Here is a 21,560-nt window from a genome sequence, read left to right on the forward strand (position 1 = left end):
GTGGGGGGCGGTGCTTGCAGGTGAGGGCAGCATGCAGAGCCCTCTCCCCCCCTCCACACCAAGGGCTGCAGGGATGTGGTGCTGGCTGCTTCCGGGAGCGGCGCAGGGCCAGGGCAGACAGGGAGCCTAACTTAGCCGAGCAGTGTCACGGCAGTAGCAATCCCGCAGGCCAGATTCAAAGCTCTGACAAGCTGGATTTGGCCCATGGTACGTAGTTTGCCCACCCCTGCTATAAACAGTGTAATTGACCGCAGTTATAAGTTACCACCCAGTTCTTTCTAAACAAGCAAATTTATTCTTAAAGTGAAAGCATTAGAGAGAAAACAAAGTCCTTCCAACCCTTCTGTGACATTTTCTTAGAGTGTCCACTGTGTAGATCACTGTGCTACCCACCAATTTCAGCAAGAGAGAGACTTGCTGGTGTTAAACTATGTACCAGTTCACCACCCAGATAAATTCAGGACTTTGCCTTACACAACACTTTGTGTACCCCAGTCCCCAAACTCCTGAGAAGCGTCCCTCTGTAGTATCCAACCCCAGTCACTGGACACGTTCAGTAATTACCAGGTAAGTTGTCCCCAAAGAGACAGTGAACACAGAGCTAGAAGGTTACAATTCAGAATCAGGTCCTTTAGAGCAACACAGCACTGTAATCAATTTATGGTGAAAACAAATATAAATTTATTCACAAAGAACAGATTCAAGTAAGTATTGAGTAAGAATAATGGAAACAGAAATAGTTATAAATAAAATAAGAGAATGACATGCTTTCTGGAAACTAAAACTTACCAAGTTACAACCTTGACTAAAGCATTTTCTTACCCACAAAGTCTTTCTACAGAGCTTGCTGGTTTTCAGTCAATCCAGGATCCATTCCTTCATGAATCATCCCACTCCTACAAGGGTGGTCCACAGTGAAATGGATAATAGGGTCTTGTCTTTGCACCCCCTGTTATAGTCCAGTAGACTTTTGAAAGGCATTCCTGTAGTTTGTTCTTCAGTGTGGTGGCGGCATCTTGAGTTCACATCCCCCCACAACCTGTTTTGCCTGTTGACTTTACATGAAAATGTAGCTTCCGTTCTTTTTGCACACAGTGCTTAATTTTAGGGTTGTCAATTAATCACAGTTAACTCAGAATAATGAATCACGATTAATTGCACTGTTAAATAATAGAATAACAGTTGAAATCTACTAAATATTTTGGATGTTCTTCTACATTTTTATATATATTGTATTCTGTTTTGTAACTGAAATCAAAGTGTATATTTTTTTATTACAAATATTTGCACTGTAAAAATGATAAACAAAAGAAATAGTAAAAAGAAAAGGAGTACTTGTGGCACCTTAGAGACTAACCAATTTATTTGAGCATAAGCTTTTGTGAGCTACAGCTCACTTCATCGGATGCATTCAGTGGAAAATACAGTGAGCAGATTTATATACACACAGAACATGAAAAAATGGGTGTTATCATACACACTGTAAGGAGAGTGATCACTTAAGATGAGCTATTACCAGCAGAAGAGCAGGGGGGTGAGGGAAAGAAAACCTTTTGTAGTGATAATCAAGGTGGGCCATTTCCAGCAGTTAACAAGAACGTCTGAGGAACAGTGGAGGGGAATAAACATGGGGAAATTGTTTTACTTTGTGTAATGACTCATCCACTCCCAGTCTCTATTCAAGCCGGAGTTATTTGTATCCAGTTTGCAAATTAATTCCAATTCAGCAGTCTCTCGTTGGAGGCTGTTTTTGAAGTCTTTTTGTTGTAATATCGCGACTTTTAGGTCAGAGATCGAGTGACCAGAGAGATTGAAGTGTTCTCCGACTGGTTTATGAACGTTATAATTCTTGATATCTGATTTGTGTCCATTTTTTCTTTTACGTAGAGACTGTCCAGTTTGACCAATGTACATGGCAGAGGGGCATTGCTGGCACATGATGGCATATATCACATTGGTAGATGTGCAGGTGAACGAGCCTCTGATAGTGTGCCTGATGTGATTAGGCCCTATCATGGTGTCCCCTGAATAGACATGTGGACAGAGTTGGCAACGGGCTTTGTTGCAAGGATAGGTTCCTGAGTTAGTGGTTCTGTGGTGTGGTGTATGGTTGCACTGACTTCCTGAGGAAACGACAATCCATCGGTGATCTTCCTGAAAACACCATCCTGGCCACTATGGATGTAGAAGCCCTCTACACCAACATTCCACACAAAGATGGACTACAAGCCATTGGGAACAGTATCCCCGATAATGTCACGGCAAACCTGGTGGCTGAACTTTGTGACTTTGTCCTCACCCATAACTATTTCACATTTGGGGACAATGTATGCCTTCAAATCAGCTGCACTGCTATGGGTACCCGCATGGCTCCACAGTATGCCAACATTTTTATGGCTGACTTAGAACAACGCTTCCTCAGCTCTCGTCCCCTAATGCCCCTACTCTACTTGCGCTATATTGATGACATCTTCATCATCTGGACCCATGGAAAAGAAGCCCTTGAGGAATTCCACCATGATTTCAACTATTTCCATCCCACCATCAACCTCAGCCTGGACCAGCCACACAAGAGATCCACTTCCTGGACACTACGGTGCTAATAAGCGATGGTCACATAAACACCACCCTATACCGGAAACCTACTGACTGCTATTCCTACCTACATGCCTCCAGCTTTCACCCAGACCACACCACACAATCCATTGTCTACAGCCAAGCTCTACGATACAGCCGCATTTGCTCCAATCCCTCAGACAGAGACAAACACCTACAAGATCTCTATCAAGCATTCTTACAACTACAGTACCCACCTGCGGAAGTGAAGAAACAGATTGACAGAGCAAGAAGAGTACCCAGAAGTCACCTACTACAGGACAGGCCCAACCAAGAAAGTAACAGAACGCCACTAGCCATCACCCTCAGCCAACTAAAACCTCTCCAATGCATCATCAAGGATCTACAACCTATCCTGAAGGACGATCCCTCACTCTCACAGATCTTGGGAGACAGGCCAGTCCTTACAGACAGCCCCCCAACCTGAAGCAAATACTCACCAGCAACCACACACCACACAACAAAAACACTAACCGAGGAACCTATCCTTGCAACAAAGCCCGTTGCCAACTCTGTCCACATATCTATTCAGGGGACACCATCATAGGACCTAATCACATCAGCCACACTATCAGAGGCTCGTTCACCTGCACATCCACCAATGTGATATATGCCATCATGTGCCAGCAATGCCCCTCTGCCATGTACATTGGCCAAACCGGACAGTCTCTACGCAAAAGAATAAATGGACACAAATCAGACGTCAAGAATTATAACGTTCAAAAACCAGTCGGAGAACACTTCAACCTCCCTGGTCACTCAATTACAGACCTAAAAGTTGCAATCCTTAAAAAAAAAAAAAAAACAAACAAAAAACTTCAAAAACAGACTCCAATGAGAAACTGCAAATCTGGAATTAATTTGGAAACTGGACACCATTAATTTAGGCTTGAATAAAGACTGGGAGTGGATGGATCATTACACAAAGTAAAAACTATTTCCCCATGCTAATTTTTCCCCTACTGTTACTCATACCTTCTTGTCAACTGTTTGAAGTGGGCCATCCTGATTATCACTACAAAAGTTTTTTTTTCTCCTGCTGATAATAGTCCACCTTAATTGATTAGTATCATTAGAGTTGGTATGGCAACACCCATTTTTTCATGTTCTCTGTGTGTGTGTGTGTATATATATATATATCTTCCTACTGTATTTTCCACTGCAGGCATCTGATGAAGTGGGCTTTAGCCCACGAAAGCTTATGCCCTAATAAATTTGTTAGTCTCTAAGGTGCCACAAGTACTCCTCATTCTTTTTACTGATACAGACTAACACGGCTACCACTCTGAAACATAGTGCACTTAGTAGTTCTGCAATTTCTTATTTGAGTTCTTTCACAACTCTTGGGTGAATACCATCTGTTCCTGGTGATTTATTACTGTTTAACTTTCAGTTTGTTCCAAAACCTCCTCTTTTGACACCTCCATCTAGGATGGTTCCTCAGATTTGTCACCCAAAAAGAATGGCTCAAGTGTGGGAACCTCCCTCTCATCCTCTGCCGTGAAGACTGATGCAAAGAATTCATGTAGCTTTTCTGCAAAGGCCTTATCTTCCTTGAGTGCTCCTTTACCACCTCAATCGTCTAGTGGCCCCACTGACTGTTTGACCGGCTTCCTGCTTCTGATGTACTTAACAGATGTCATGTCATTCATGGTGTCTAGAAACTTTACCTCTGTATCCTGTCTTGAGGTGACATAGTCAGTATACCTTTTCAGTCTCTCTGCATATGTGAATTCTTTCCATACCCCCAACCATTCTTGTTGCCTGTCTGTGAACCCCATTCTGCTATCTCTGTTCTGAGATGGGGTGACCAGAACTAGCATCCCAGAGGAAGATATACTCTTGGTGTATAGAACTGTGGTGTTATATTTTCTGTGTGAATGTTCGCTCACTTTGTAGCTAGTGTGAGCTGAGCACATTCCAGAAGCTCCTTGCTTTCCTCCATTCACCCCACAAGCTCCTGTGTGCCAACCTCCCATCTCATCCCTTCTATTATAGATGTTACATGCAACTCCCCCTAATTTCCCGCCTGCCAAGAGTTCTGTGTGCCCCATATTTCACACTCATCCCATGTCAGAGGTTTGTTGCTCCCCATTCCTTTCTTCAACAGTTCCACATTCTTCCTCATGCCAGATGCCCTGTGTTCACTCTCATTCCCTCCATGTCCTCCATTTCTTCCTTGCCTGCCCATGGCAGGCACTCTGTGTTTTCCCCTTTCCCCCATACCAGGGTTCCCCAGTCTCCCTCTCTACCAGAGATTCTGTCTTCTCCCATTCCCCCTCCTCCATATGAGGATCCCCCATTCTCTCCCCCATGCCAGGGGCTGTGTGTGCACGCTCCCAGTCCCCTCACATCTCCTTCCTCACCAACACTGTTATTTGCCTGGGAGATAAAATTGTCGGTGTATCAACATGTTGAATTGTACTGGGAGGGTGAGTAAGGATATTGGTGTTAGTGCGTACCATCAACTAGTTGTTTGATAGCCAATTGAAGCTGTGGCTGTGCTAAACAGATGTCAAGGGCTTGGTGTGTTCCTCCATTTTTCCCCTTATAGTTTTCCCTCAAATCAGTAGGGTTCTGGTCATTGACTCCTAAAACGTTCCCTGGAATTTTGAGCCGATTCATCGTTCAAAAGTTATTGTGTTCTAGGCAGAAAGACACAGAAATGCCGTTGAGTTTACAACCTTTGCAAGCTTGCCAGTCATTCTCTGTCCCATTCCTTCTGCATCCCAACATGTTGTTTGATTTTTGATTGCAGTTGCACATTGAGCAGAATGGATGCAGTTAATTTAGAACCCCGCAAGGTATATGAATAGTTTAAAATTATTCCTTCCCAAGAGCATTTCTTTGCACTTATCAATACTGAATTTTATATGTTGTCCTGTTGTCCAGTCCCCTAGCTGGGTTAGGTCTCAGGACTGGAGAAAACTCTGAGGAACTGCAGACTTGCCTAAATAATTTTGTCATCTGCCAATGTCACCACCTCCCTACTCCCCTCCCTTTGTAGATTAGTAAACATCCCTTTTAGCACCGTACCTTGGTACTCCAGATGTTAACCTTTTCACCATGATGAAAACTGACCACTGAAACTCTTTATTTCCTAGCCAGTTTCTGAGCCTTGGACAGCACTTTTCATCCAATGATGATTTCTTTTCTTTAGGCTTGGTTGAAATATCATTCTCTCTTCCTCTTTTCTGTCACACTGATGTACCCCCTACACCCCCACCGTACCTTGCACACCCCACTGTTTTCTATCCACATGAATATGCATCCAGCTCCCCACACTAGTCACACAAGACCTCCACTCCCCCACACTTAGATCTGGGAATGGGTTCCAGCTGAGCCTGGCTTCCCAGTGTTACCCCTAACACTGGGGATACCATCAGCTAAGTGCTAGTTCTTACCTGTTTGCTCTTGTTCTCACTGTTCCTTCCCCCTGAACTGGCTCTCTCGTTTTCTCCGAGCAGGTGTTTGACAGCAGGCCTGTGCTCAGTATCTGCCTGAAGGTAAGTGAGAACTCAAGATTGCAGAGAATGGCAGCCTGATTTTGGTCTTTCAGGAATTGTTCCCTCGGTGGGGTGGGGAGCGGTTACAGAGTTCCTCTTCTCTATTAGGTCAGGCAGCAGATCTGCCTCTATCTCATGCCCAAGTGCACCGGCTCTTGGACTCTGCCCTCATTTGTGCCCAGAATGCCTAACAGCGTGACTCCATTGGAGCTCCACTGCTGGTACTTCCCCAGCCTCTGCTGCCTATGGAATCCTACACATAACACAACAAGTACAGTGAGGGCTCACAGAACAGCTGCAGGCAGCTTTCACACTGAGCCCAGAAGGCAGCAGTGTGTTCCCCTACATGGCCCTCCCCTTTCCAGGACCTCACAGACTGGCTGCTTCATTGCTGTGTACTTATTATTATTGTTTCATTTTATATTCCTAGTGATATGGTATAGTCCCTGTGCATGCCAGGAACTTTAATCACTAGCAAAAGGAAATGTCCCTGCCTCTAAAGCTACCAGACTTGTTTGCAATTGGATTCCAGTGAGACTCCTCATAGGATATGGAGATCCAAATCTAGCCCTTAAGCAGGAGAGATCTGTGATGGACCTTTAGAAGAGAATGCCCTAAAAGAGAGGAGGAACCTTTCCCTGTTTACCTGAACTCCTTGCTAAGGTGGAATTGCCCTTGGCTCATTCAAAGAAGAATTTAGAGTTTGGTTGGTAGAATAGCCAAATGCAATAAGAAAAAGTGTGTGATGTGTTTACTTATCATCCTTCTGCATTCACAGTATGGCCGCCTCTTTGTGGAAGCCTTCTTGAAGCTTGCCATGCCTCTCTTGGATTACAGCTTTAAAAAGCACAGGGTAAGAATTTCAGAGGCACAGAGACTTGCCTGAAATCCATTTGGAAGCTGAAGTAAGAGCAGAATGCAGCAGCTGGCTTCTTGAGTGTATTGCAGGAGTCCAATCTTGAGAGGACAAAAGCATGGATCACATTTACATAGTCTACATCCAAAAATAATGGTTGCAGCCTCCTAGCCAATGCAGACTTGAGAAAAGCCATCTTCATCACTTCAGCTGTGCGGTCATCTAAACATAACTGGGATTAAAGCAAGCCTCTCATTTGTGAACTTTGGTTACAAGTGATGGATAAATACACTCAATAGGCAGGTTTGAGATGACTTATGTCATGTCCTCCAGCCCACCAGATCAAACAGCGGGCTAGAAGACATGCATGCAAGCTGGTGAGTAGCCAGTGAAATGAACAGGGTAGCAGAGCGCTGTTGGTAGGTCAGTAGGTGGCAGTCTGTGCCAGGTGGAGTTTTTCAGTGCCTGATTTCATTCTCAGGTACCAAGCACTACAATATTAGAAGCTGGATGTCACAAATCTCATGGTATGGATCTCTGTCTCTTGGCCTATGTCTGCTAGAGTGGAGAGTAATCATAGAATCATAGAATATCAGGGTTGGAAGGGACCTCAGGAGGTCATCTAGTCCAACCTCCTGCTCAAAGCAGGGCCAATCCCCAACTAAATCATCCCAGCCAGGGCTTTGTCAAGCCTGACCTTAAAAATATCTAAGGAAGGAGATTCCACCACCTCCCTACGTAAAGCATTCCAGTGTTTCACCACCCTCCTAGTGAAAAAGTTTTTCCTCATATCTAACCTAAACCTCCCCCACTGCAACTTGAGACCATTACTCCTTGTTCTGTCATCTGTTACCACTGAGAACAGTGTAGATCCATCCTCTTTGGAACCCCCTTTCAGGTAGTTGAAAACAGCTATCAAATCCTGCCTCATTCTTCTCTTCCGCAGACTAAACAATCCTAGTTCCCTCAGCCTCTCCTCATAAGTCATGTGTTCCAGTCCCCTAATCATTTTTGTTGCCCTCCGCTGGACTCTTTCCAATTTTTCCACATCCTTCTTGTAGTGTGGGGCCCAAAACTGGACACAGTACTCCAGATGAGGCCTCACCAATGTCGAATAGAGGGGAACGATCGCGTCCCTCAATCTGCTGGCAATGCCCCTACATATACATTCCAAAATGCCATTGGCCTTCTTGGCAACAACAGCACACTGTTGACGCACATCCAGTTTCTCATCCAGTGTAACCCCTAGGTCCTTTTCTGCCCAACTGCTGCCTAGCCACTCAATCCCTAGTCTGTAGCGGTGCATGGGATTCTTCCGTCGTAAGTACGGGACTCTGCACTTGTCCTTGTTGAACCTCATCAGATTTCTTTTTGGCTCAATCCTCTAATTTGTCTAGGGCCCTCTGTATCCTATCCTACCCTCCAGCGTTTCTACCTCTCTTCCCAGTTTAGTGTCATCTCCATAACTTGCTGAGGGTGCAATCCACACCATCCTCCAGATCATTTATGAAGATATTGAAGAAAACCGGCCCTAGGACTGACCCTTGGGGCACTCTACTTGATACCGGCTGCCAACTAGACATGGAGCCATTGATCACTACCCGTTGAGCCCGACAATCTAGCCAACTTTCTATCCACCTTATTAGTCCATTCATCCAGCCCATACTTCTTTAACTTGCTGGCAAGAATACTGTGGGAGACCATGTCAAAAGCTTTGCTAAAGTCAAGGAACAACAAGTCCACCACTTTCTCCTGATCCACAGAGCCAGTTATCTTGTCACAGAAGGCAATTGGATTAGTCAGGCATGACTTGCCCTTGGTGAATCCATGCTGACTGTTCCTGATCACTTTCCTCTCCTCTAAGTGCTTCAGAATTGATTCCTTGAGGACCTGCTCCATGATTTTTCCAGGGACTGAGGTGAGGCTGACTGGCCTGTAGTTCCTAGGATCCTCCTCCTTCTCTTTTTTAAAGATGGGCACTACATTAGCCTTTTTCCAGTCGTCCGGGACTTCCCCCGATGGCCATGAGTTTTCAAAGATAATGGCCAATGGCTCTGCAATCACATCCGCCAACTCCTTTAGCACTCTCGGATGCAGCACATCCGGCCCCAAGGACTTGTGCTCGTCCAACTTTTCTAAATAGTCCCGAACCACTTCTTCCTCCACAGAGGGCTGGTCACCTCCTCCCCATGCTGTGCTGCCCAGTGCAGCAGTCTGGGAGCTGACCTTGTTCGTGAAGACAGAGGCAAAAAAAGCATTGAGTACATTAGCTTTTTCCACATCCTCTGTCACTAGGTTGCCTCCCTCATTCAGTAAGGGGCCCACGCTTTCCTTGACTTTCTTCTTGTTGCTAACGTACCTGAAGAAACCCTTCTTGTTACTCTTAACATCTCCAGGCCAGGCCTTTTTTCACACACACAGAATCCTCTGGCTGGAAACTGATTGCTGGGACACCACATTCGCGGAGTACGGGAACAGCTGGAGCTTGTTGTTTTGGTGCCAAAACACTGGCTAATAGTGGAGCCACAACCGCACTTCCTCAATCAGCCCTGGCTGGCTCCTTCTGTACCACATCAAACAGCACCACTAAGCAGCTCTGCTGTGGGAGATCATTAGGCCGCTGGCCTTAGGCCGCTGGCCTTAGGGTGCTGGCAGCAGTCCTCCTACCTGCTGCTGCTCCTCTCTCTTGCCTCCATCCCCAGACTCTGACGGTGAGGTTTAGTGGTGTGGCTGATGCCCTAAAACCATTGGGTCATACCCAGTGTGGCAGAGGGTTGGCCACCCCTTGCTGGAGATTCTTGCTGAACTAGGAGGGTGCCTCAGAGTAGTTGAGAGTTTGACTGAAAATGACTTGTTCACATATTGTGGTCTGCAACATGACTGTCTGGCCCACTGGAAAAAGTATGTTGACAGTTCCATAAAAAGAAAGGGAGTACTTGTGGCACCTTAGAGACTAACCAATTTATCTGAGCATAAGCTTTCGTGAGCTACAGCTCACTTCATCGGATGCATACTGTGGAAACTGCAGAAGACATTATATACACAGAGACCATGAAACAATACCTCCTCCCACCCTGTCTTCTGCGGTTTCCACAGTATGCATCCGATGAAGTGAGCTGTAGCTCACGAAAGCTTATGCTCAGATAAATTGGTTGGTCTCTAAGGTGCCACAAGTACTCCTTTTCTTTTTGCGAATACAGACTAACATGGCTGTTACTCTGAGACAGTTCCATAGTTGCCTAGAATTTGAGGCTTTCAAGGTATCATGACTGGGGCTGAGATGCAGCCCAAATGCATATAAAAATCATTTGGGCGCCAAAACATTGATGTTTCCAGTGTGACCACGCTGAATGTGGTGTCTGACCTGCCAGTCTCTGAGCAGTCTTTGGAAGGAGGGAGCATGTTTGTGATAAGTGCTAACAAACCAAACTCATCTGACATCAGCCTGAATGTGCCCGATTAAACGCTTCTCCTGGAGTGTCCTTCCCAGGCTACAGAGAACTAGGTAGCTCTGCCCCCTTGCTTCTGGAGGCAGGAGCGTGCTTTCTCTTGCTCTCTCCTGGGCTGCCATCTCTGAGACCCCCCACCCCTTTGAAGAGCTCAAGTCTCAGAGCACTTGGACAGTGTGAGTGTGCTCAAATGCCAGCTTTGAAGATCTTTAGGCACAGTCCTCACTAGAGTCTCTAGACAGGCCCCAAATTGCTGCTTGTGGCCACACAAACTTTTGAAGATGTTGGTCTCTGTCTCTCAGCTTGGTGGGGGCATTACAGACCACATGTTGTTGCTGCCTGGGCTGCAATATGGGGCTGGCTGCTCTATGACTGCTATCACATTTCAGCCAGTGGGTAAAGCTGCTTGTGAAAAGTTGATTTCCCCGGCCCCAAGGCACTTTGACCCTATAGGTGCAGGGTTCTGTGCTAGAGAATAGAGAACAGATTCAGTTCAAAATGTCTGGCTTGACTTGGCTGTTTTGCAGAGCTGTGGAACAGAGTGGTGTCCATGATACATGTCTGGTGAGCACATTCTCTTGTTGGTTATGAGACTATGCAGAGTTCAGCTCCCTTATGGCTGCCATGTCTTAACTTGTTGGGTATTTTCTGTGGAGTGGGCAGAGCGTATGTCTTTATATCTCTGTAGCACTGGTAGGATGAATAGGAGAGCTGATAGTCTTGCTTCCAAGTTATCCTTTGTGATGGGTAGCAAATTCTTATGGATTTGAAAATACAGTACCAGTGACCCAGGTGGTCCTTTTTATTACAGGAAGACGTGCAGAGTTTGCTGAAAACTTTGCAGCTGAGCACCAGACAACTTCATCACATGTGTGGCCATTCAAAGGTAAGGGAGACTCTAGACTCAGCACTAGCTTTTGTATTCACAAGGCCTTACAAATCTACGTTGATTTCTCTGTGTGTCTGTCTGTCACCACTGCACCCTCACATGGTGTCTCCAGGGGTCCCACACAGGACTCCTCTTCACAGGAATGTGACCAGTATAAAGCTCCTGTCATGGTTGAAGTGTCCTGACAGCAAAGCTGCTCTGGGTTTAATAAGCACAGACGGACGCCTGCAAATTGTTCTGCGCTCCCTTGCCAGCTGTCCCAGGGGATATGCTTCCCAGGTTTACTCATCTGCTTGGCCTCCTCTGTTGTCCAGGCCCATTAGTCTGGGAGAGTATGTAATTCTGTGGGCAAGTTAATGATATAAATGTAAGGGAGGGTCATTTGATTTATAAAAATCTACAGAATCATAAATTCAACGGTCTCATCCTCTGTGGCCTGGCAAGGGGGACTCACTCCCCACAACAGTCCTCCCCAGCTCCAGGTCCTCCAGTTGGTAGAAATATTGCTGATACGATGTCGTCAGAAATGGGTTGAGTTGGGTATCACTCAAAAGCCCTTTCTCCCACAAACACAATAGTACCAAACATGACAAATGTAGAACAAGGCCTTTTATGATATATATGCAAGAAAAAAGTTTAAAAATCAGCGGTTGTTTAATTATACTTTAACACAGGGATGCATGGCTTATATAAAAAAGACACTGCTCTTTGGTAATTCTAGGGAAGTTAGACTTGGCATTTAGGACTGAAAACATTTATTCATCAAAGTCGTCATCTGTGTTGTCTCCGTCTAGGGCACCACTGCTAGACACAGTCTCACACTGATCCTTGTCGGTGCCGCATTCGCACATCTCGGTACATGGCAGGCTGCTGGCCAAACATTTTCAGGGTGATGAGCATCTGGTCTTTGCACACGAGCATTTGATTAGCTGAAGGATTGATTCGGGAGCGCATAGTATTTCACACACAAGTGTGATCAATCCATCCTCCAAGACCCATCCATTCCTGACAAGGAAGGGTAGTTTTGGATGCACTCAATCATCCTGGAGCCATTTCACTGCTTGATAATTTGCCCTCTTGGTAGCAGGTATAAATGCACCCCTTGTTGGTGGTAATTTTTCTCCTGTTGTCTGCTTCTTGGCAAACATCCACCAACATAGCTCCACAAGTGTCATAATGTTGATTTTCAAATGATAAACTCAGCATATCAACGCCTCCAGTGCATTTATGATCGCGTCAGTTACTGCTTCATCCATTCTGAGCACCCTCAGAGTGAGGAGAGAGTCTATGGAGGCTGAATCCAATGCCTTCCAATATGATAATTTGGCATTTCCAACCAACCTTCCAGTGGTGTCACACCCTGAAAGGGTTTGGAAACCTGGCAGTGCAGTGGCATTTAATGGTCTGAGTGATTGAAAAATGTTTCTGACAGCACCTGAGCCTGGGACTGCTCCCCATTAATACATTCCTGATAGCAAACCATCACAGCAGCATGAAGAGTACTTTTGCTATCTCCTGTACCTTCAAGGAAGTCTAAGTTATCCACAGCACAAAATATACACCTACCCTTGATGAGGTTTAGGGGAACGTTCATTCGGTTCCAAGAGGCAAAGAACTCTGTTTGCAGCTGCAGTCTCCAGGCAGAGAACTTTGTAGTAGTCAGTGGAGCAGTCAAAAGCTGCTGTGCAAAAGCTGCTTGAGGAATTTGCTGGATGTTTTGGAATGAATTATTAAACCGACAGCCACTTGAAATGGTAGATTATGCATATGCCTCATGGTTGTCGTGTATGTGTTGGAAAGCTGTTTCACTCAAGCACTCATACATGAGGCTTTGCAGTAAAATAGCAGCCTTGTGCTCTGCTTGCTTACTGTCATACTTGCTGCTGCTGAAATCACTGCAACCACCAAAGCACCACTTAAAGTAGTAAAAAGAAAAGGAGTACTTGTGGCACCTTAGAGACTAACCAATTTATTTGAGCATAAGCTTTCGTGAGCTACAGCTCGCTTCATCGGATGCATACTGTGGAAAGTGTAGAAGATCTTTTTATATACACACAAAGCATGAAAAAATACCTCCTCCCACCCCACTCTCCTGCTGGTAATAGCTTATCTAAAGTGATCACTCTCCTTACAATGTGTATGATAATCAAGTTGGGCCATTTCCAGCACAAATCCAGGTTTTCTCACCCACGCCCCCCCACACACACACAAACCAACCCACTCTTCTGCTGGTAATAGCTTATCTAAAGTGACCACTCTCCTTACAGTGTGTATGATAATCAAGGTGGGCCATTTCCAGCACAAATCCAGGGTTTAACAAGAACGTCTGGGGGGATAGGAAAAAACAAGGGGAAATAGGTTACCTTGCATAATGACTTAGCCACTCCCAGTGTCTATTCAAACCTAAGTTAATTGTATCCAATTTGCAAATGAATTCCAATTCAACAGTTTCTCGCTGGAGTCTGGATTTGAAGTTTTTTTGTTGTAAGGTTTTTTTTTGGTGGGAGGAGGTATTTTTTCATGCTTTGTGTGTATATAAAAAGATCTTCTACACTTTCCACAGTATGCATCTGATGAAGCGAGCTGTAGCTCACAAAAGCTTATGCTCAAATAAATTGGTTAGTCTCTAAGGTGCCACAAGTCCTCCTTTTCTTTTTGCGAATACAGACTAACACGGCTGTTACTCTGAAACTTAAAGTAGTAGTAGTACATGTCACACAGTGTTATTTTTTTCAGGTTTGGCATCAGCTATGGATCCCTGAAATGTCCAGGTACTGGACAAAATGCTTTTCTGTGAAAATTTTGCAGCTACAAACTGTGTCTTCATATTACAGTTGAGATTAGTGCTTTCTTCCACTTTTGATAGTGCCACTTCTTTTGCAGCTTTTAAGGATATGCTCTGTGATTCATTTCAGTGGATAGGATTGCTAAAAACTATGTCCATATCCTGCGGTTCATCTTCAGTAAGTGCTTTAAGAGCCTTTCTGCTAAGCATTTGCTCCTCTTCAGTCCCATTCAAAGTACATATTTCTCTGCTCATAGCCTCTGCTTCAGACATCACCACCACTTTCCCATCCACTAGAGCCTCTGTGAAGCAATGTATGAACTCCAGCTGAGTCTCAGTTTGCAGTAGTACAATCAATATTTGGTTCTGTTGTGTTTACCTTTTGACACAACATATTACATGCATTCTTGGTGTAGCACTCAATGTGATAACCAGTGTTATCAGTGTTCTCTCTAAGAGTGACTGCTTCATATAGTTTCATACCTCTCTCAAGTGTTGAAACTGTGCTTAAGGGGATGACTTCCAGCTTACTGAAGAAGAAGCAGGTGTTCTTCTCGAAATGCATGCCACAGCTGGCACTTGTCCCAGCACCTTCAACTTTTTTCTGATGGTCAATGTGCTTCATCACCAACCTTCCAAATTCATTTTATGGGCCCACTTCTTATAGCATGTAAGGTGCCACCAAATGTGTTTAGCCCGGTCCACCCATGGTGGTATTCTCCAAAGATTCAGCTGCTAGTTGGTAGTCTTTGTCTCCCCATTGATGCCTAAAAATGATTAAGACCAAAGTAAGAACAAGGATTTTGTAATAAATTAGTTTGGGGTATAATTAATTATGTTATGTAATGTATGTTATGTAGCTGTGTGCGTACTGTTTGGGGATGGATTCCAGTAATTTCTGGCCTGATACTGATGTCTTACCCCGTGCCTTGGTACCACTCTTGGCATAATAAACAAAGCTGATAATCAATATCACTGAACCGCTTTTTTGCTGATGATGGCAAATCAGCTTGAAGCACTCTTTCCATTGATAGTCATCTGTAACATTAAAAAAAAACGAATCAGGTGTCCTGTTTTGAGCATTAACTGATAACACAGACTGGCAGTCAAGGGACACAGCTTATCTTGTGAGGGCTGCATGTTTGGCATGCCTGTGTTCAACTATGCTTTCATAAAATGTTGATTTTTTAAACATTTTCTCCAATATCTATCTATGGAATTGTTCTAGGTTTGTCATGTTTAGTACCATTGTGCTCGTGGGAGAAGGGGCTTTCAATGATACCAGCTCGACCCATTCCCAACAACATTGTATTATCAAAATTTCAACGAACTTGAGGACCTGGAACTGGGAGCCAGGTGGATGGGGCAGCAAGTTCCCCCTGCCATGCCACAGAGGATGGCACTATTGAAATTATGATTCGGTAGATTTTTATGAATCAAATTACACTTCCCTTACCTTTCTATCACTATCTTGCCTTGGAAAGAGATTTTAGTATATTAAGATTGCAGACTATATTGCCTGCCACCATGAGGTTTTGCACTGGGATTCCAGGACCTAGGCTAGCTGCTTCTCCCATTCCTTCTCACTGTAGGTTTATTCATTATGCACAGCCTCCTAGGTATCCTCCAAGCTGCTGATTGTGGCAGCAGCCACCTTCAAGCATTGAAAGATCCAGATCGCTCCCTAACTCAGCTATTGATCAGCTGCACATCAGCAGCGCAAGAATGTGATGGGCTGGATCACAGAAACCCCCTTGGGGCTGCCAACTGATGTGCCAAGACTACTTCTGCCCCTGCTTTCCTGCCCTGCCAGCTTGGGACTTCAGTGCCCTGCCTGGTTTGAGCCAGACCCGCTAGCCTGCTGCAAACCCAGACCCAGGTCTGAACCACGTCCCCTAACAGCTGTAGGCTTAATTGAAAGCAGCTTAAGAAGTGTTCCTGTCTTTAACACTCAGATGCCCAACTCCCAATGGGGTCCAAACCCCAAATAAATCCGTTTTACCCTGTATAAAGCTTATACAGGACAAACTCATAAATTGTTAGCCCTCTATAACACTGATAGAGAGATATGCACAGCTGTTTGACTCCCAGCCCCCAGGTATTAATATGTACTCTGGGTTAATAAGTAAAAAGTGATTTTATTAAATACAGAAAGTAGGATTTAAGTGGTTCCAAGTAGTAACAGACAGAACAAAGTGAATTACCAAGTAAAATAAAATAAAACCCCCAAGTCTATGCCTAATACAGTAAGAAAACTGAATACAGAAAAAAACTTCACCCTCAGAGGCTTTCCCGTAAGCTTCCTTTTACAGACTAGTCTTCTAGTCTGGGTCCAGCAATCACTCACCCCCCCTGTAGTTACTGTCCTTTGTTACAGTTTCTTTCAGGTATCCTTGGGGGTGGAGAGGCTATCTCTTGAGCCAGCTGAAGACAAAATGGAGGGGTCTCCCAGAGGTTTAAGTAGACTTTCTCTTGCGGGTGGATACCCCTCCCTTCCCCTCTGTAGAATTCCAGCTACAAGATGGAGTTTTGGAGTCACATGGGCAAGTCACATGTCCATGCATGACTCAGAACTTACAGGTAGCAGCCATGGTTCACACGCTACCTTGAACATCGTCATGTAGACTTCTTACGTGGATTGCAACCTTCCAAGATCCATTGTCCATTAAGACAGGTTTCAGAGTAACAGCCGTGTTAGTCTGTATTCGCAAAAAGAAAAGGAGGACTTGTGGCACCTTAGAGACTAACCAATTTATTAGAGCATAAGCTTTCGTGAGCTACAGCTCACTTCCTCAGATGCATATCGTGGAAACTGCAGCAGGCTTTATATATACTCAGAGAATATGAAACAATACCTATTCCCACCCCACTGTCCTGCTGGTAATAGCTTATCTAAAGTGATTTCCAGCACAAATCCAGGTTTTCTCACCCTCCACCCCCCCACACAAATTCACTCTCCTGCTGGTGATAGCCCATCCAAAGTGACAACTCTTTACACAATGTGCATGACAATCAGGCTGGGCTATTTCCTGCACAAATCCAGGTTCTCACATCCCCCCCACCCCCATGCACACACAAACTCACTCTCCTGCTGGTAATAGCTCATCCAAACTGACCACTCTTCAAGTTAAAATCCAAGTTAAACCAGAACATCTGGGGGGGGGGGGGTAGGAAAAAACAAGAGGAAACAGGCTACCTTGCATAATGACTTAGCCACTCCAAGTCTCTATTTAAGCCTGAATTAATAGTATCCAATTTGCAAATGAATTCCAATTCAGCAGTTTCTCGCTGGAGTCTGGATTTGAAGTTTTTTTGTTTTAAGATAGCGACCTTCATGTCTGTGATCGCGTGACCAGAGAGATTGAAGTGTTCTCCGACTGGTTTATGAATGTTATAATTCTTGATATCTGATTTGTGTCCATTTATTCTTTTACGTAGAGACTGTCCAGTTTGACCAATGTACATGGCAGAGGGGCATTGCTGGCACATGATGGCATATATCACATTGGTGGATGTGCAGGTGAACGAGCCTCTGATAGTGTGGCTGATGTTATTAGGCCCTGTGATGGTGTCCCCTGAATAGATATGTGGGCACAGTTGGCAACGGGCTTTGTTGCAAGGATAAGTTCCTGGGTTAGTGGTTCTGTTGTGTGGTATGTGGTTGTTGGTGAGTATTTGCTTCAGGTTGCGGGGCTGTCTGTAGGCAAGGACTGGCCTGTCTCCCAAGATTTGTGAGAGTGTTGGGTCATCCTTTGGTCATCCTAATACATTTGTTAGTCTCTAAGGTGCCACAAGTACTCCGTTTCTTTTTGCGAATACAGACTAACACGGCTGCTACTCTGAAACCAGAAATCATTATGTCAGCTCTACCCTACATTAACAAGAGGAGACACAAGAAGCAGCTCTCCAGCCAAGGAGACAAAAAAAAACTGTTCCTCTGGGCAGAATCTCACCTGCTTGCTACTTGGCATCTTGCTTAGGAGACAGGCTAGCTCAACCAGCAGGATCCTCCTGCAGGGAATGCTTCCACTTCAAGCAAGTAATTCACCTGATTTGTTCAGCGGGAGGCATCCCAGCCCTCTGTTCATTGCAGAGCTTGGCTCTCAGCTGAATCAATTCTGCAGCTATCACAGAGAGATCAAGGTAGGGCAGAGGACGTTTTTCCCACCTATAGCTGTCCCTTGTTCTCGAGTGGGGAGGGAGGCCACTCCACCTCACTACAAATCAAATAGACCAATCCATGTCTTGACTTTGACCCCATGCTGCCATGCAAAGTTCCTCTGCCTATCCCAGTGCTGGCAGAGGAGCAGAGAAGGTTCAGACTGACTGACTGCCCAGGATCTGGTACGCTGATGTTCCTGTCCCAGGAAGATCCCATTGCCCATCCCTCTGGCTGTCCCAGGGCCCCTGGCAGTTTCTGCTTGAAGGCCTGGTGCTTGGGACGTCCATTTTAGCAGAGGAAGAAGTGTAACAGCAGAGCGGATGGCCCTAAGTGTGCCTTTCAAGACCATGTTTGCATCTCTTTGGAGGAAACTAATAACAGCATCAGCATTCTCTTCAGTTTTTCTCTTCAGTACCTGACAGTTACAAGCTTAACTCCAGCCTAGCTAAGTGTTTTACCAGGGAATTTCCTTAGGTTTTTAATCCATGTGAGAATGCTTGGAGCCAGGAATCCCAGTGGAGCCTGTGTGCTGTGTAGGGACTCTTTGGAACCCTGACAGGAGAGGCTATTGAGACAGGGAGGAAGGGCATTGCCAAAGGAGAGGAACTTGGGAGGGCAGCCAGCCAGGGAGCAGGGATTTATAGCCTTGTAAATGAATTCTGGGATCTTGTGCTCCCTCTTCCTAAAGCACTCAGTGCAGAGTATGCAGCTTCCATCACTCTACCTGATGCACAGTACATTTTAGTGAGAGGAAGTGTATGTATGATAGACACTGGGTGACTGGGATTCCATCTGAGAGGAGACTGGCAAAACAAGGATTAGCCTTGAGCAAAGACAATAGGATGTGATTTACTCAGAAGAGTTTTATATCACTGCTGTACAGTGCTAAACTGCTAGAACAGGCCCCTGGCTGAGCAGATGGGTTCCAGGAGAAACTGGTCCCTCCACAGTACTGAACAGATTAAAGGGGAATGAGTTGGATTTCTGTGTGGGAGTTACCAGCTGCCCTTGTGGGACTGGGCGGGGATGTTTGGGCTCACTGGGCCTTTCTCCATATTGGATAGGAATTTTGGGTTGCTCAGAGGAGTAATTTTGTCTCCCTCTTGCACAAAAGGCTAAAAAAAGGTTGCAAAGATTTTAAATCTTTTTTTATATTAATCAGGTTTAAAAGTGTATGGGACTAGAGATGGCAGCATTCTCCTTGGACTATTCCAGCCACACAATATCCCTGGTTGCTTCGTTCCTGCCCATCTGTATAAGAAGGATAAGTGTAACCTTGCTTACAGACTAGTACAACATCTTAAGAATCATTAGAGTTGTCAGGAGAATAACTACAGTAGTTGCTTTTGCATCTCTTCTTTACACCAAGATGCCCCACTGCATAAAATTTAAAGAGCAGGAGAAGCTAAGCAAGAATTAGGTGTAATTTCATTGTGTTTGTGTCCCATATTTAGATTCACCAAGACCTAGGATTGACCAACCACGTGCCTTTATTGAAAAAGTCTCTGGAGCAATTTGTATACCGAGTAAAAGCCATGTTGGCCTTCAATCACTGCCAGGAAGCATTCTGGGTGGGCATCCTCAAAAACAGGGACCTGCAGGTAAGGATCACAGCACTGCCAGTCCTGTGAAGTGGGATGTTTTGGTTTTTTTTTGCTTTGGATACTGTCACAGCTCAGGGAAATTGCACCTGTATTCCCTCTCCATGGTCCAGCATGGGCAGCCACTCTCAGGCTTCCAGCTCCCCAGCCGTTGCTTCTCTTGGCTGAAGACCCGCATTTCTCTCCCACCTGACTGGGATATTTCCAGGCCACACACCCCTGTGCCTGCACTGTGAGTTCCCCCGCAAGGCAGTCTGGCTAAACACGCCTGTGTTGTCTTCTCCTCAAAGGCTATAAACAGTGTAATTTCCCGCAGTGAAGTTACCACACAGCTCTTTCCAAGCAACCATGTTTATTCCTAAGGAGAAAGCATTACAGAGAAAACATTAAAAACAATAAAAGAACCTACATGCATCCTAATAAGCTTACCAGAGATCACCCCAACCTCAACAAGGGCTTTGGCATCAAAGTCAGCAGATCGACCTCTCGTACTGTTTGCAGATAGGAGGGAATCTTTCAAATCCCACCAACAAGGTTTTCTGTAGTCACAGTTCATAACAGCTGCTAGCTCAGAACAAGCAATATGCTCAGATTACAAAGAAAACAATGTTTTGTTTCCTAATGTCCAGCCCTGTAATTCAGCCTGGAAACTGTGACTCAAGTTAGGTCTTGTCATCTTGTACATCAGCATCATCATCAGTAAGATGAGGTATACATTTGCTTTGGTCATCAAAGTCAGTAGATCAGTCTCATAAAGTTTGCAGATAGGAAGGAATCGTTCTTGCATGGTCGCTTTTCAGAGTAGAGCTGCACCTTAAATACACTTAAAAACTAAAATATAAATTCTAAGTGTAAATGTTTTCAATCAATAAAATTAATTATTTGTAAGTGTATTATATTCATATGTTTATTCTCATCATTCAGTGAGCATTCCTCTGCTTCGTTCACTGCATACCAGCTAGCTTATGTAGTCAGGGCCAGATTCTGATCTGAGTTGCACCAGGGTAAATCCAGAGTAATTCCAATAATGTCAGCATATAGAATTTGACCCCGAATGAGGCAGGAGTTCTGTAGACACCTGTAGAGGTGTCATTCACTGTTTACTCCTGCCCTCTTGGCTGTGCACTGAATGAGACAGTGGTCTTGCAGAACTGTAGTATGTGACCAAGTCATTCAGACACTGTGGTGTAATAACTCTGCCCCTGGTGTTTTTGAGTTAAGATTGTACAGGCAGCCTTAATGTTTTGGTGTTTACTGGCTTCTGAGTGCTTCACTGTGTTACATTAATATTCTCCTGCCAATGTTTTGTACTGAATTGTCACAAGTCAGTGACAGAAAGACACTGCTCTCACAAGCCTTTCCCCTTGCAACTGATCTCCACCAACAGTAGTGTAAATAGAAAGCACCCAGAGTCATGTGAGGCCCTATTCATTTTAAAAAATGGGAGTTACTTTTGGTTTAACTGCCTGCACTACAAGCATGCTTGTTCAGAGAAAGATCAGCGGCTGTCTGTGCATTGTTAGTGGAACTGATGCTGAATATTTTTGCACTAGCTCTTTAAGTTGAGAGAGCATTCATTTTTTACCGATTCTCACTTGGGTGAAATTCAGAGGTCCTTGTGCACCACTTCATTGCTGTTCTGTAGGCTCGGATGGGGAATAACTGGTGCACAGGCTTGTGTGGGGACCCCTGCACT

General features: G+C 44.9%; 1 protein-coding gene across 4 annotated transcripts in view; it reads left to right on the forward strand.

Annotated features, from left to right (window-relative positions):
* FANCD2 (FA complementation group D2) overlaps positions 1 to 21,560 on the forward strand; it is a 188,493-nt gene that overhangs the window by 162,739 nt on the left and 4,194 nt on the right. For 2 of the 4 annotated variants that reach the window (XM_073352718.1, XM_073352719.2), the window contains exons 39-43: positions 4,048 to 4,305; positions 6,084 to 6,122; positions 6,901 to 6,975; positions 11,239 to 11,313; positions 19,718 to 19,864. In XM_073352718.1, the coding sequence (XP_073208819.1) occupies positions 4,048 to 4,305; positions 6,084 to 6,122; positions 6,901 to 6,975; positions 11,239 to 11,313; positions 19,718 to 19,864 (594 nt within the window). The remainder of the gene's footprint in view (positions 1 to 4,047; positions 4,306 to 6,083; positions 6,123 to 6,900; positions 6,976 to 11,238; positions 11,314 to 19,717; positions 19,865 to 21,560) is intronic. The other 2 variants (XM_073352721.2, XM_073352722.1) reach the window with 2 other exon arrangements.

The sequence above is a fragment of the Lepidochelys kempii genome, chromosome 7 (assembly GCF_965140285.1).
Source record: "Lepidochelys kempii isolate rLepKem1 chromosome 7, rLepKem1.hap1, whole genome shotgun sequence".
In the NCBI taxonomy this organism is placed as follows: domain Eukaryota; kingdom Metazoa; phylum Chordata; order Testudines; family Cheloniidae; genus Lepidochelys; species Lepidochelys kempii.